The sequence below is a fragment of the Stegostoma tigrinum genome, unplaced genomic scaffold, assembly GCF_030684315.1.
Source record: "Stegostoma tigrinum isolate sSteTig4 unplaced genomic scaffold, sSteTig4.hap1 scaffold_88, whole genome shotgun sequence".
NCBI lineage: Eukaryota > Metazoa > Chordata > Chondrichthyes > Orectolobiformes > Stegostomatidae > Stegostoma > Stegostoma tigrinum.
Genome location: NW_026728813.1, coordinates 221,102 through 238,285, shown reverse-complemented (window position 1 = coordinate 238,285; position 17,184 = coordinate 221,102). Strand labels below are relative to the sequence as shown.

General features: G+C 42.5%; 1 protein-coding gene across 3 annotated transcripts in view; it reads left to right on the top strand.

Moving 5' to 3' along the window:
• Window positions 1-9,285, top strand: part of LOC132209346 (utrophin-like) — a 65,062-nt gene extending 55,777 nt beyond the window's left edge. For all 3 annotated transcript variants that reach the window (XR_009445440.1, XM_059644471.1, XM_059644470.1), the window contains one exon: window positions 8,961-9,285. Coding sequence is in view for 2 of the 3 variants with exons in the window: in XM_059644471.1 (XP_059500454.1) it covers window positions 8,961-9,271 (311 nt within the window). In the remaining variant the exon portion in view is untranslated. The remainder of the gene's footprint in view (window positions 1-8,960) is intronic.
• Window positions 9,286-17,184: the final 7,899 nt, after the last annotated feature.

The following is a 17,184-nucleotide window of genomic DNA, read 5'->3' as shown; positions in this document are numbered from 1 at the left end:
CACCCCCTCCTCTCAGTAACACTGCCCATCACAGGGCCCTCAACCGCCGCTCTCAGTAACACTGACTGACTACCTCAGGGCCCTCACCCGCTCCTCTCAGAATCACTGACTGACTGTCACAGGCCTCTCACTCCCTCCTCCCGGTAACACTGATTGCCCGTCACAGAGCTCTCATCCGCTGCTCTGAGTAACACTGGCTGACTGTCACAGTGCCCTTAACTTGCCCACTTATCTGAATTAGAGACAATATCAATGTGGTTGCTTTATGAAGTACAAATACTGTGAGAAATTAATGTCATAATCAAAGTGAACTTGATTAGTAAGAGATTGTGATAGACTGTCTTTATTTATTTCATATAAGTATGTTATTACTGATTTTATGACCTGAAGTCACAGCCGTATTAAATCAGCTTCCCTGCCTCTGTTCGTAACACATTGATTTGAAGTATTTGGTGACGTTCAAAATTGATCCCAATGTTTCCTAATCAGATTTTTTGAAAAGTCAGTGCCAGACTTTGTGCATAACAATACCAGACACCAGGTTTATAGCTTAAACAAAAGATTTTACAATTTATTAACAATATGTATCTTTTAAAAGAAAGTTAAGCAAAAAGGTATTCTGATGAATGCCCATGACTTAAACATCATCTTCTTTGATTCTAGCCCCCATTCTAACAAAGACAGAAAGACAGACAAACAGATATAATTAAGGAATATATTAAAGGGAAAAAAATAAATCAAGTGTAACTGGCCAGTTTACTTAACCAGACTGCATGATCTTTAAAACGGAAAGCCCTGTGGATGCTGTAAATCAGGAACAAAAACAAAGCTGCTGGAAAAGCTCAGCGGGTCCAGCAGCATCTGTGAAGGAAACAAAGTAAAATTTCAGATCTGGCGACCCTTCCTCTGATCAGTTCTGAGGAAGGGTCACCAGATCTGACATCGTACCTCTTTTTTACCTTCACAGACGTTTCCAGACCTGCTGAGCTTTTCCGGAAATTTTGTTTTTGTCCATCATCTGAAATCTCACAGTCAGATGAGATAGTATCTTCAAGCTAAAATCTGAACAATCTACAGATGCTGTAAATCAGAAACAAAAACAGAAGTTGCTGTAAAAAACCAGCAGATCTGGCAGCATCTGTGGAGAGAAAACAGAGTTAACATTTTGGGTCAGATTACCCTTCCTCAGGATTCCTTATTTCTAAGTAAGTGTCACAGGATCGGAAACGTGAATTCTAACTTCTGTCCATAGATGCTGCCAGACTTGCTGAGCGTTTCCAGTAATTTCTGAGCTTCTGTCTTGGTTTCTGAAAACACTGAGCTATGCAAATACCTTTCAGTAGGCTTTGGGGGGATATTTAATTATTACTTGTAACAGAGGACCTCTTCACTTAGATTAAGTTGATAATGGGAGGACAACCAGTTGGCAATCAAACCTCTGTCCTGTAGCTTTTGCAGGGACAATCCTTCTGATTTAAAGACAGTTCAATATTGGTTTCTCTTTGTTAGTGACACATCAATCGAGTTTTCTTGGAAGAAGAATTGACCTGCAATTAACTTCCAGACCTAGCCTCAGAAACAAATATCAAATTGTTTCTTCTTTTTTCACATAAGCTGCTGCTCACAGTCCAAAGGTCACTCTCAGCTCACAGTTCACAGCTCCAAGCCAAAAATGATAATGAACTTAAGTACTAGGAGGAGTAAGACAATTCAGCTCCTCGAGCCCCGCTGTTTGATACGATTGTGGTTGATCTTATCTCTGCTGCAACTTCAGTTTCCTACCTGCTCTCCATAATTCTTGAATCCATTATGAACTCAAAAATCGTTCTATCTCCTCTTCAAATTTGCTCAATGTCACAGCCCCCCAATGCCCTCTCAGGGAGTGAATTCCAGAGATTCATGACCCTTCCAGCATAGAAATTTTTCATCAACTCTTTAAACCTTCTTCCCCTTATGCTAAACCTATGACCTCTTGTTCTATTGCCCGCATGAGGAACCATCCTTTCCATGTCAACTTTATCAATCTGCTTGAACATTTTATATCCCTCAATTAGATCCCTTCTCATCTTTCTGAACACCTGAGAATGTAGGCCGAAACTACTCTGTCTGTCTTAAGACAGGTTCTCGTCTCTGGAATCATCCTGGTGAACCTCCACTGGACTGCCTCCAATACAATGACATCTCTCCTTAAGTAAGGAGACCAGAACTGTACACAGGGCTCCAGGTGTGGTCTCACTAATGCCTTGCATAGTTGCAGCAACCTTCTTTTGTATTTTTATACTCGCTTTCTTTAGCAACAAATGCCAAAATTCCATTTGCCTTCCTTAATACCTGCTGTACCTGCTTACTGGGTTTCTGTGATTCATAAAACTAAAAAAAATGAAGGTTTCAATGCTGTTAAAATGAAATCCATCCAAGTAAAATTAAAATAATGATAAGAGAACATTAATAGAAAGTGAAAACATTTTTCTCTCTCTGGAGAGCAATATTGAACAGCCTTCACATAATAATGTTATTTGTGAGCTTGGATTCTATACTGGAGGAATGCTGCGCAAGTTTTAAGTTTGATTTGTACACCTATACCGTGTGCAGTGAGAAGGACAAGAGGTGGGTTTTAATCTAATAATTTTCTGTGTTCTTCTGTTAAAAATACACATAGGCATCCGCTTGTGAGCACTTTCAGTAATTGAATACCACAGTAAAAAGAATGAAAATTTATCTCACCCTGGGATCTGAATTGTCCAGTATCATCATCAACTGGGATCATAACACTTGTCATTTCAAAGGCCAAACCTGATATTACCACTCGATTCCTCAACTAAAATGGAATTTGATTCATTCAATGTCAAACATCAATGACCTTGATAGTGTGTAGTAAATTACAAAGTGAAACAAAATAGCCCTTCACCATTTTTCTTGTAAAGCAAATCCATCGTATTCAATTGTTGTAGTGGTATAAAACACCAGTAAGTCACACATTGCAAAGTCCTCCTGAATGTGAGCCAGACATTTACATAGATCTGTGGTTAACCTCAAGAGGCAACCCAATCTTGTATTTGTTTCCTGTTTATGACTTTTTAGGCCACTTTTCTGACAAGAAAGACTTCACCAGTCTCCTTAAACAGCTGAGATCAGACTAAATACAAAGCTCTATTTTGTCCATAACCTACCCTTGATCAATGCTAAAGAAGATAACGCTAGCATTTAAATAAAATTGTATTTATAGAATCATAGAGTGACACAACACGAAACAGACCTTTCAGTCCAACTAGTCCTTGCTGACCATAATCCCAAACTAAAGTAGTCCTGCCTGCCTCCTGCACTCGGCCATATCCCTCCAAACATTTCTTATTCATGTACTTATCTGGATGTCTTTTAAATAGTGAAACTGTACCCACATTCACCAATTCCTCTGGAATTTCATTCCACATATGAACAATCCAACAACATGGCCCACTATCACTCGTATCCTTACATACAGATAAGGAAGGACACCACTTTGATTGGGACAACACATCCATCCTAGGACAAGCCAAACAGAAACATGCACGGGAATTCCTAGAAGCACGGCATTCCAACCGGAATTCCATCAACAAACACATTGATTTGGAGCCAATCTACCATCCCCTGAGAAAAAGAACAGGAAATGACATCACCAACCCAAGGAAACCTAACCAGATAAATAGAAAGCGGGACATAACACCAGCGCTTCGTCGGAGGCTCACTGATGATGTTACCTAGAATGGTGACGAAACGTCTGAAAACGAATCTTCCAGCTCAGCGAGCAAACTCACATCCAGAACCTCAACCTGAGCTACAAAGCTTCTCAAAACTCATTAGAACAATCCTCTGTGTAAAAAGATTGCCCCTCATTTCCTTTTTAAATCTTTCTCCTCTCATCTTAAAAATATGCCCCCTAGTTTTGAAATCCTCCACAGTAGGGAAAAGACATTTGGCGTTCACCTTATCTAGATCCCTCATTATTTTATAAACATTCATCGGGTGACCCCTCAACCTCCTATGTTCCAGTGAAAAAAGCCCCAGTCTATTCTCACCTTAAATCTCAAACCATCCATTTCTGGCAACATCCTGGTCAATCTTTTCTGAACCCTCTCCAGCTTAATAATATCCTTCCTTGAACACTGACCAGAATTGGACACAACAGTGTAGAAGAGGCCTCACTAATATCCTGTACAACTTCAACATGGCATTCCAACTCTTCTCCTCAAAGGTCTGAGTAATGAAACACCTTCCTAACTACCGAAAGAACTACAGATGCTGTAAATTATGAACAAAAACAAAGTTGCTGTAAAAGTTCAGGAAGTCGGGCAGCATCTTTGAAGGAAAAAACAAAGTTAACGTTTCAGGTCCGGTGACCTTTCCTTAAAACTGGCATTTCCCCTCTTCGCTGTCGACTGTACTACCGATTTTGGTATCATCTGCAAGCTTACTAACCAGGCCTTCTATATTCTCATCTAAATCATTTATATAAATGACAACCAAAAGCAGACCCAGCAATGATCCCTGTGGAACACTGCTGGCAACAGGTCTCCATGATGGAAAACTTCCTTGCATCACCACTCTCCATCTCCTGCCTTTTATCCAATTTTGTTTAGTTTCTACTCAATTAATATTCCAGTAATAAACATGCCTGATGAGTGGCGGAATGGTAACCGCACCCAAAGTGTTAACGCTGCTTTTTTTTCCCCATCACAGATGTTGCCAGACTTGGTGAGCTATTCCAGCAACTTTGTTTTAGTTCCTGATGAGCTGCGACTTTGTACTTGACTGACTTCCAACATCAAAAGTTCTAAATGTTGGAAGAGATTGGTTAACCTTGACTTCCTAGCTTGAAAATGTGCCTTTTATGCAAAGAAACTGTACTCTGGGACAGTGGTTTTGCAGATTTACCTGCAGTCCCAGCTGTGAATCAGAGTTGAAGAAGTTGCATGCACTGATGAATAGGCAGCTGTTTATCCTCTGGATGGAATCCTGTGGAAGCGACGAGGGTCTAGGCCATTGACTCGAGAACTGATGAGGGAACGGCTTGCCCCAACCATCTTCCCTTCAGGGGAACACCAGCCTCAGGTCGCTGCCCTCAAGGGGTATGTCATCCTGACCTTGCTCCTCTCATGCGTCGGCAGCTACATCTTTCTCCCCTCTGGCACTTAATAGACCGGCGGCCGATCTGGTGCGATTTCATTCGTCATGAGCTGTTGGCTAACCAGAACCCAGCAGGTGTACTGAGCAGCAGTGTCACTTGGGAGGTGATGATCTCTGTTACCATGGCAACCAACCTACGATTATTGCTAGATCTCGGGCCAGGATTGAGTGAACCACCATTAGCACGCCGCTTCCCCTTCTTGATGTTGCACATTGAATGCCTTTGAAGGCCTGTTACATTTCTTAATGGTGACACCCCTGCCCACTGTTGAGTCAATACCAGTTGTTGTGGGATGATGTATGTGTGCGTCAGTTGCTCAGTTAGGGACTTTAACTCGCAACGAAGTTGGGAAATTATGTAGAAGTCTTCTCACCATGGATTTAATCTGGCTCTAAGCAGAATTGTAGGTGGTACCATCCTTCTACCTGATTAAATGTCCTCTATTTCCAAACTTGCCACAACAGAAAGTACAAAATACCGCTGTTTTTGTTCTCAATTCATGGTTTAATTTTGCAATCAGTGTCGGAAGCAGCAGATTAGTTCAGTCCTTGTGAAATTGAAGGCAATGCAACAATTTAATTGGTCACTTTTTAACATGGTAGGTTCTCAAACTGAGGAAATGGTGAATGTTGTTGATCTTTAATGCAATATAATGGAGGAGAGAAAAATCTGGACTACAAAACCCACAGGAAGAAAATTATAATCTGTCAGTGCTGCCTCCATGAGAACAATGCCAAGTAAATACCCGTCCCCATATCGAACAATAGAAGTTTCCTGCATATCAGAACATACCCATTGAGTGGGGAACTGACGAATAATGCAGGAGCACCATCGGATTGAAATACTTTTATTCTAAGGATTTCAGAACATGCTGGGATTTTTATTGCAAGCAATACTTGTGATGGAATATTCTTTTAATGTCAAAGTGCTGCAACAGTTTGGAAGAACCAATATTAAATGGATATTATTGCAGATAATATATGTGAATGAAATAAAATTGTTTGCTTAAAGTATTTTGTAATTGGAATTGAATGTCACATTTTTGTATCTTAGTTGTCTTCTGTTTCTTATTTTTATAGAGCAGGTATTGTCCTGGTCACTTGTAATGCTGCCAATTCAAGATTAACTACATGGATGGTCTCTATCAGTTGCTGAATCCCCGATGTCAGTTTGTAATCCTGAATCCAATATTGTCACTTCATCTTTCAGTTCTGTTTCTAATCAAAGTTTGAGATCAACAGCTTTCATTTTACTATCTGGAAGTCAATTAGTGCAGATTTTGTTTGTAAACCAGCGTTCTGTATGTAAAACTGCCTTGTTTAATTAGATTAGTTAGTTGAGATTCATTTTAGTGAAATGAATCCTAACTAAGCTTCATCTCTTCCTCATTCTGAACACATGCTATGTCACGCAATGGCTATTCAATTTTGCATTGGTGCCGGTTCAAACCATGTGTATTCCAACTACGCATTGATACAGATGAAATAGTACCATTTCCTTGTTCGTACCATTCTCACCATACAGTGTTTCAGCATTTCATTACGTTTCTGTGTACAGTTCTGAACCAGTCCCCTTGCCCCTGAGCTTGCCAAATGTCTCAATGTTGTCATGACATTGTCAAAGAATTCATTCCTTGGTAGATTCAGAGATAAATTAATGTAAACTAGTATGTGTTAATGCCTCTGCTGTAATCGGGCGAAACACTCAGGCCATTGTCTTAATTTTTCTCTCTTGTATTTTTTTGAAATGTTGACCATGCCATTTGCTCCACTTACTGGGATTGGACTTGTTACAGAAGTGCTGAACGTCAACTTGCCAAATACAATTGGCTAAAAAGTCTGAGGCCCATCAGTCTCTTGAAACACTTTTGCTGTGCAATCAACATTCCAACATTAATTGACAATGAAAAATTGCATACGTGCTTCAGAAGATTCGATTTGAAACAGAGATTTGTGAATATGAATGGAGCTATATATGTCTCCATCTCGGGCACCAACCTCAAGTCCACCTGGACTATCTCCAACACCTCCCTCACCTTCCTGGACCCCTCTATCTCCATCTCAGGCAACCACCTAGAAACCGATATGCATTTCAAGCCCACCGACTCCCACAGCGACCTAGGATACACCTCCTCCCACCCACCTCCTGCTAAAATTCTATCCCCTATTCTCAATTCCTTTGCCTTCGCCGCATCTGCTCCCAGGATGAGGCATTCCATTCCCGTACACCTCAGATGTCCTCGTTTTTCAAGGAGCGCAACTCCTCCCCACCCCCCCAACCCCCCGCAGTGGTGAAGAACGCCCTTGACCGTGTCTCCCTCATTTCCTGCAACTCATCCCTCACACCCTGCCCCTGCAATAACCACCAAAAGAGAACCCCCTCATCCTCACATACCACCCTACCAACCTCTGGAGACAACGCATCATCCTCCAACACTTCCACCATCTGCAATCTGACCTCACCACCAAAGACATTTTTCCTCCGACCCTTGTCTACTTTCTGGAGAGACCACTCTCTCCGTGACTCCCTTGTCCGCTCCACACTCGCTTCCAACCCCACCACACCCGGCATTTTCCCTGCAACCACAGGAAGTGCAACACGTACCCCCATACCTCCTCCCTCACCCCCATCCAGGCCCCAAGAAGACTTTCCACATCAAGCAGATGTTCAACTGCACATCTACCAATGTGGTATACTGCATCCGCTGGACCCGTTGTGGCCTCCTCAACATCGTGGAAACCAAGGAGAGACTTAGGTGTTCTGCAAAGCAGTCCCTATGCTCGGTTCACAATAAACAACTGCGCCTCCCAGTCGCGAACAATTTCAACTTCCCCTCCTATTCCTTAGACGACATGTCCATCCTGGGCTTCCTGCAGTGCCACAACAATGCCACCTGAAGGTTGCAGGAACAGCAACTCATATTCTGCTCGGGAACCCTGCAGCCCAAAGGTATCAATGTGGATTTCACAAGCTTCAAAATCTCCCCTCCTCCTACTGCATCCCAGAACCAGCCCAACTCGTCCCCGCCTCCCTCACCTGTTCTTCCTCTCACTTATCCCTTCCTCCCACCTCAAGCCACACCCCCATTTCCTACCGACCAACCTCACCTCTTGACCTGTCCATCCTCCCCGGACTGACCTATCCCCTCCCTACCTCCCCAACCTACACTCACCTCTACTAGCTCAATCTCACCTCTTTAACTTGTCTGTCTCCTCTCCAACTATCTTCTCCTCTATCCATCTTCGATCCGCCTCCCCCTCTCTCCCTATTTATTTCAGAGGCCTCTCCCCCTCACCCGCCCCCTTTTCTGATGAAGAGTCTAGGCCCAACATGGAAGCTTTTGTGCTCCTAAGATGCTGCTTGGCCTGCTGTGTTCATTCAGCTGCTCACTTTGTTATCCCTATATCTCTTAACAACCTCATTAAGTGAGTTCTTGAGTTAACTATGCAGGGTAGACTTAGAGTTTATCATTCTAACTTGCCAGCCCTGAAAGATGAAAGTTGGTTTATGTTGGATGCTTGTTTCATAGCTACGAAAGATATCCTGAACGGATTTTTCATGTCTTTTGTTGAGAACTTTACCCATTTAGTCACTCTAATCCTTTTCCTTTTTTAAAGTTTCCTTGGTAGTCATAAATTTTTAATGAATAAAATCTTTAGTCTTATACTATATATTCCCAATTTCAGGAGAAAGTCCAGAGAGACCTTTTAAAGGAAAGGGTTTTAGAAAGAAAACCGAAGTTCCATTGATCAAAGTCATGAATAGTTGATAAATTATTTGCACTTCATATTTCCAGAACCTACCCTGGAAGAGAGAGCCCAGAGAATTGCCAAAGCTGTCCGCAAACAGTCAATAGAAGTGAAGGAAAATTGGGAGCAATTGAAAACCCGTGCGAGCAACTGGCAGAAACAGGTGGAAAAGGCGTTGGAGAAACTTCAAGAACTGCAGAAAGCTCTGGATGATCTTGAGGCTCATGTGATAACAGCTGAGGGGGTCCACACTGATCAGCAACCTGTGGGTGACCTGCTTATTGACTCATTGCAGGGTCACATTGATAAAACCACAGTAAGTGCAATTACATTACACTTCACTTATGAACAGATGTAACCACAATGTTGTATCGAGACGATCAGTAATATGAGTACTTCAGTGATATTGATTGAATGGTTGTTAATTTCATTTGCAAATTAAAACTTAGTTGAGCATGCCTTCTGATGATATCACATCGTTAATATTAGTATAGTTGAGGATTCTATTAGTCAGTGACATCAGCTGAGTTATCTACTTGTTGCCATGTTATCGTGATTAAAGGAAAAGTCTTACCACGCCATTTGGCGACTCCTTAGAGAGAGACAACTGGTTATGATTTAACCAGAAGATTACCATGCCTCAGGCAAGTAGAGGGTTTGAGGCGAAGATCATTTGTGGTAAGCTCACTGGTGTGGCAATTGAGCCCTCTCTTGCAGGGGATCACTCTGCATCACAAACCAACCGTTCAGTCAACTGAATTTGAATAGAGTTTAGGATTGGAGAGCAATCCATGCATTTGTATTTTTTTTAATGAATGTTTCTCACTGGCAAACCTTTTAAAAGCCAGCTCAGCCATACAGGCTAGATCAGTTCTTGATCTCAGCTGAATTTTTTGATCTCGGGTGAGTCAGCGTTAGGAGTTCAGTGATTGGAATGAATTCACATGAAGTTAGCGAGAGGGATACTACACGTGAATAGATCAATGTTTTGAAAAGAGGATGAGATATGAGCAAAAGTTTAACTGATGTGGAAGACCAGCCAAAATCATCATCAATGGTGGAGCAGGCTTGAGCGGCCACGCAACATTGAGCTGCCGCTATTTGACTTGTTCTGTGAAGAGGAAGGAAAATGGTCAAAGTGTCAAAAATGCTGAAGACCTCATCATTCTACAACCTCAAAATTTGATTGTGTTCAGTATATTATCACTACTGGTACCCCTAAATCCTGGTCTATCATCTCAGCAACTCTACTCTGCCCAAAAGCTGGTTACTTGTGACATTTTTGAAGGATCTTCCCAAGTCTGAAAATCATTTTTGTGTTTGTAGAATCAGAGTTGGCGTGTGGAAGGAGGTCTTCTGGCATATCATAGCTCTTTGAAATAACTCCCCAATTTGTCCCCCTCTGCTGTGCAATGACTTCAACCACTTATATAATCTCTTTAATGGATGGAAACTTTTGAAGGCATCCGGAATGAGTATTAACGATCCCAGAATACAACTGAGCCTTATTAAGTTCTTAGTTCTGATGATCAAGAGCTTGATCAAAGAGGATTGTTTTAAAAAGTGCCTTAAAACAGGAAAGGTACAGAGGCTAAGAGGTGGAGGAAGTCTCTTGTTGGGTTTGAAGCCTACAAAATTAAATGTTTGGCAACCAAACATATCCTGAAGTATGGTCGGACTGGTGGAGATTATCCAAATAGCGATAGGCCATTTAAAATCAAGAGTGGGCAAGAGGACATAATTAGACGAGTGCAGATACCCTGAAGTATGGTCGGACTGGTGGAGATTATCCAAATAACGATAGGCATAGCCAAGGAACAATTTGGAAACAAAAATGAGAATTTAATAAAATTACTGTTAATACTATCAGTTAGGTAGAAAGCACAGAGAATAGGATTTGGTTCAAGATGAGTCTCAGGCAGTGGAGTTTTGACGACCTCAAGTGTTCAATGGGCAAATGTGGGACTCTAGCAGGGAATGCATTGGAATTGTCAGGTCCGGAAGTGAAGTGGTTTCAGTTGAAGGTTTCACTGCTAATGAGCCAAGACAAGAGACAGCTTTAGGGATTGCATGAATGTGTGGTCGGACGTTCATCGTGGGATAAACAAGATGCCAAGGTTGTGCTGAGACAAGCGTAACATTACATTGTTGCCAAGGAGGAGTAATGCACTCAGTAGGTCGTGAATAGAGATTGGTGTGGGGACCACAAACAGTGGTCTTCCCAGTTTTAAATTGTTGTCTCTACAGAGTTCCGCAACTTTATGTTCTGTTCAAAAGGCTTCACTGACAAGGAAACAGAAGTTAGCCATTTGTTTACTTGTCAATATATCCTGATTTTTCCACCATGTTCTCCAATTATTTCCAAAACCTGTGCAGTGTACTAAGTGAACCATTCAAACCTTAAAAGGAAATGTTAAAGTTGTGGAATATAAAGTTAAATTTATTTTATTGAAAATTGAAATAAATTACATGAGGGTTTGACCAAGACTGAAAGGAATTAGATGGGACACCAGATGAATAAAACAAGCAGTAGTAAGGTGGTATTAGCTGGATGTTCCTGAAGAAAGAGAACGCAGCCAACCTTTCTTCCATAAGGGGGATTAATTGTGTGGTGTCAGACACAGTTGATTAAATCATTCCTTCTGCCTTTACTGCCTGACTGTACTATGGTTGTAATATTTACTTCTTTAAAGGCTCAAGGTTAGACATACTTGTCATTTTATAAATTTTAAGAAGTTGGCTTATTGTCAAGTCACGGTAGGATTGAAAACACATTCTATAAGTGTTTGCAGTCAGAAGTCACATGACACCAGCTTATAGTCCAACAGGTTCATTTGAAATCACACAAGCTTTTGGAGTGCAGCCCCTTCATCAGGTGCAGTTAGTGAGGTGACCACAGCTTATAAGCAGAGAGATCAAAAGATCATAGAATTGGCGTGAGTGGAGTGTCAGATAATAACTCTATACAGGTGACCAAGCGTGTCAGAGGCAAGCAAAGTGTTTATAAAGTCAATGTCAGTGCTGTGCTGTCATGATAATCAGGCAGCGCAACAGGAATGTACAAAAGGTGACATCTCAGGTCAGACTCTGACTTGTAGTTTCGAGGCTTGTGTTCAGAATCTGTCTTAGAGTTTTAACCTTTATTTCAAAAGCAAGAATTTGTAAGATGCCACACTGACTGACTGTAACTACAAGTTGTGTGCTTCTTCAACAAAATATCTGCAAATAAACAAACATCCTGGATGAAGACTTATTATCTGACACTCCACTCACACCAGTTGTCTGCTGTTTTGATCTGTCTGCTTATAAATTGTGTGCCTGTGTGTTTTCCTCTCTGACCGTACCTGATGAAGGGACTGCACTCCAAAAGCTTGTGTGATTTCAAATAAACCTGTCAGATTATAACTTGATGCCATGTGACTTCTGACTTTGTCTATCCTAGTCCAACACCAGCACCTCCACATTATAAATATTTGGAACCAAGTCAGTGCAACAGGTATACGTTGAACATTTGACTTCGGAAGGATGCCTAGTGCTGAAAAATTCATTAATAACAAAGGATTTCTCCATTATGCCATCTATCGTAACATGCTGCGTCTCACAGTCATAATGAAAGGATGCCCACTTTAATTCAGCAGCGCCAACAACAGTTATGGATATTTTTAGCATGGGAGGAGGCCATTCAACCACTTTATCTGTACCAGCTCTCTCCCAGAGCAACAAAATTAATCCTTTTCTTGAACTCGTTCCACATATTTCACAGGATTGAAATATATAGGTACATAGTTAAGAGATTTTAACATCAAGTGAGCAGTTCTTGCACTACACCTTGTCACTAAAAATTGAAAACGTGACTTACAAAGAGTGAGTCTTTATTTTGTTCTGTTGTGATGATGAAGAAGATGCAAGTCCAAGTGCTGGAACTGGCCTCTTGAACTTAGAAATTTTTAAATGTGTATAAAATGAATTCCGTGTGCATCTACGAAAAGCAGTTTTATGGAAGGAAAAGGTACCAAAGAAGATTTGGTGTATTGTACTTTATCCTATTATACTCCAACCTGTGAAAACAGAACTCTACTTTCCTGTGCCTCCCAAATCCCGAGTCTGTCCCTGCCCCCATTGACCATGAGGACACGGCCGGAGACCCCAACCGATGATGTCACATTCGCCTCCGCCGGCCACACCACTTCCGGGACCGCTGCTGCAGTCACCGCCTCCACTTCCAGTTACAACACCACACACACCACCCTCGCCGCAGCTGCTGCCGCCCACCCCGATACTCCAACCGCCGACGGAACCCCGCCCACGGCCGACGCCGACGGAACCCCGCCCACGGCCGACGACCTCATCGCTCCGCCCACAACCTTCACAGCCAGCAACCCCAGTGAAGACAGTCACATTGAACCCTGCCGCATGTTCACCATCCCCCCAGACCTCCCACTAACTGAGGACGAACGGTTAGTCCTTAGTAAGAGGTCTCCTTTGTCCCTCTACAACCACACATCAACGAATACCAGTCACGATTGGACATAGAACAGTTTATCCGCCGCCTTCGCCTCCACGCGTACTTCTTCAACCGGGAACCTAACCCTCCCTCCACTAACCCCTTCACCCGCTCCCAACACAAGTCCTCCTCCTGGACACCACCCCCAGGCCTCCTACCTTCCCTCGACCTCTTCATCTCTAACTGCCGTCGAGACATTAAACCGCCTCAATCTCTCCACCCCTCTCACCCACTCCAACCTCTCCCCCGCAGAACGGCCGGCCCTCCGCTCCAACCCCAACCTCACCATCAAACCCGCAGACAAGGGTGGCGCAGTGGTAGTATGGCGCACTGACCTCTACATCGCCGAGGCCAAACGCCAACTCTCCGACATCACCTCCTACCGCCCCCTCGATCATGACCCCACACCCGAGCACCAAACCATCATCTCCACACCATTCATGACCTCATCACCTCAGGGGACCTCCAACCCACAGCCTCCCACCTCATTGTTCTCAACCCCGCACGGCCCGTTTCTATCTCCCTCCCAAAATCCACAAACCTGCCTGCCCTGGTCGACCCATTGTCTCAGCCTGCTCCTGCCCCACTGAACTCATCTCCACCTATCTGGACTCCATTTTCTCCCCTTTGGTCCAGGAACTCCCTACCTACGTCCGTGACACCACCCACGCCCTCCACCTCCTCCAGGACGTCCAATTCCCTGGCCCCCAACACCACAGTTAATCAATGCGGTAGGGTTTCAAAACTAACGGACTTACCTAGGGCCGAATGTTGTGGATGTGAAAATAAGTAGACTTTGTGACATCAGGCCTATGTGGTCAGAATTTAAACTCTGGGTCAAAATAACAAAGGGTGCAACGAAAACCGGTAGCTAGCAAGCAGACCTCCTTTCAAGGACCAAAGATAATGGCTTCGTTCTGTTCAAGATTTAATAGATGGAAACTATCCGGTTATGTGGAGACAGTGGAAGAAATGAATGAGGGGGTGGATAGATCTGGGCATTGCCACCATGTATGTGGAAAGTGCAGTGCTTTCACATGATATTGCTCTGGGGCAGTGTTCAGATGAGAAAAGGAGTGGGATTTTACTGATTTGGCCAGACCTAAGTGATTCACACCCACGGCCATGCTGTCAAAGATTTGTGGAAGCCAGCAAAACTGAACTTGACTGTTTGCAGTAAATGTACAGCATTTCAGATGTCACTTGATCCTGCAGATTGACTCCCTAGAATCTGCTTGTCAAATGATTTATATGGCTAAAAGGTTCAAGTATGATTTTGTGCTGTGGAACTCATCTCGAACCGAAACTCGCCAGTTTTTATATCAAGATCTGGAGAAAGTATGAGTTTTTTGAAGATGTTCTGATACAGAGATAGACTAATAGTTTCCTGAGAAATCGTGGGGCATTGGCCAGGAAGTTAAACAAACAGTGGGGAATAAAACAAACTTGACCTGAATCCTATGTTAAGTATATAATGGATTTGTTCCACAGTGAGGATATCAAAAGATATTCTAATTTTTAAGATGAGACACTCAGGATAATTTGGGTAGGATGCACTTCTTGAAGGGACCGGAAAGGTACAGAATTATCCATAAGATGTGAAAAATTTGAAATGAAGACAAAACCTTTTGAGGCTGGGGTGGGGAAGAAATGAAGGTCCAATTTTGCTCATTCAACCTCTCCCATTGACCAAATGCATTTGTAGTGTCTGTAAGGTTGGTGACGGCACTTAAATGAAGAAAAATCAACATGGACATGCTGTACATAACCATGAACAATCAATCTCTTGGCAAGGATAATGTGACAGGGCATTTGAAAAGCCAGGTTATTGTAATTTGAATTAAGAGATCAGGCTGTAGAACTTGAGATCAATCTCAGAATAAAATGTAACAACAGCGATAGATGAGGAACCTCTTCACTCACAGAGAGGTGAACTTTGTAATTCTGTACTCCAGAAAATGTGGAGCCTCAGCCAAGAAGTATGCTCAGGACGGGGATTGACATGCTGGGGTAGTCAGTGAAGCACTATTAATGTCACAGGATGAGTAATCCGGAGGCCTGGGACAATGCTGTAGAGTATAGTCTTAAGTTCCACTGTAACAGCTGATGGAATTTGAATTCAGTTCAATATAATTTTGGGGGTAGGTGGGAATGTGGAGCCGAGATTGCAGTCAAGTCAGCCACGACCTTCTTAAATGGTGAAGCAGGCTTGATGGGGCCAGTTATCCAACACATGCTCAAATTGATATAATCATAAACAAAGCTGGTCTCAGTGATGGTTACACTGTCACTGTTACACTATTCACCGTTTTAAAAACTTGACTCATTCACTGATGTTCTTTAAGAAAGGAGCTCTGCCATTCTTATTTGATCTCACCTCCATATGACTCCAGATCCACAATAATGTGGTTGACACTTAACTGCACTCTGAAATAGTCAAACAATTTGGAGGAACTAGGGATGGGCAGCAAATACTGTCCTTGCTACTCCTGCTCCTTGTTGCTATGACCCTATATGCTCTAACATATTAACCAATTTCCTCTTTGAATCCATTTGAGGAGCAGTGTATATTTTGTATCGCTTGGTGATTCTCCAAGTATCTGATGGATTTTGCATAGTTCCTTCTACCTTCTAAATGTGAGCTCCTTCCAGTGTTTAACCTTTAAGGTAGGCAATCGTTCTCGAACCTTTTTGATTGAATGCTTTCATATTAATAGCAATCACTAACCTATCTATTATTAATTGCATATTCATAAGACCAAGGGCTACATGTAAAGAAGTGTTCTAATCATCTTTTTAAAAAGCTACTTCCTGACGGTTATCATGGAGATGAGATTAGATTCCCTACAGTATGGAAACAGGCACTTCAGCCCATCCCCCTATCACCGACACACACCCCTGAACACTCTGGGCAATTTAGCATGGCCACTCCCCCTAGTCAGCACATCTTTGGACTGTGGGAGGAAACCGGAGCACCCGGAGGAAACCCACGCAGACACGGGGAGAATGTGCAAACTCCACACAGAGAGTTACCTGAGGCTGGAATCGAACCCGGGTACTTGGTGCTGTGAGGCTGCAGTGCTAACCACTGAGCCACTGTGCTGCCCCGATGTGTGTATTTGCTTCTAACTGTGATATCTGTCAGTCCCTGGACTGGTGTTTGATAAGGGCACTCATAATGTATATCCACTTTATGCAAATGCTCTTCTATTGTTCGCCTGATAAATCAAGAAAAGGGCTGGATCCTTTTGTATATTTTTAACATCACATATTCATGATTTACATTTCGTTGAGCGTTTCAAATTGCAGTAATTAAACATTCATGACAGATAAAAGCATTCCAGAATTGTTCCGACTTGATGATAAATAGTGAATATCTGTTCTTGACTGCAGCTTTCCAGCCTATCAGTGCAGAGAGGCATTGCTTAGCAAGGTTGGATGAGGAATATTACTGTTCCAATTAGTTACATTTAATTTATCACCATTGAAGCTCGCGTTAGTTAGTGTGCTTTTTTCCAATATATTTAATCTCAAGTTATGACAGATGATTTGATTTGTAGATCTCAAATTACCTCTCTACTGTAGAACCCAGTTTTGAAACAATTGATATGAGGCACTTATTGTCCTGTCACTGATGCTGTCATTATACTACCAGAGTATGGCTGTAATGCTGAATTACTTTAGCCTGCCTTCATGAAGCAGTGCAATCTTTCCGAGATAAGGATGAGGGGAAGGTGCATATAAAAGATTGATTTATAAAATTGAGA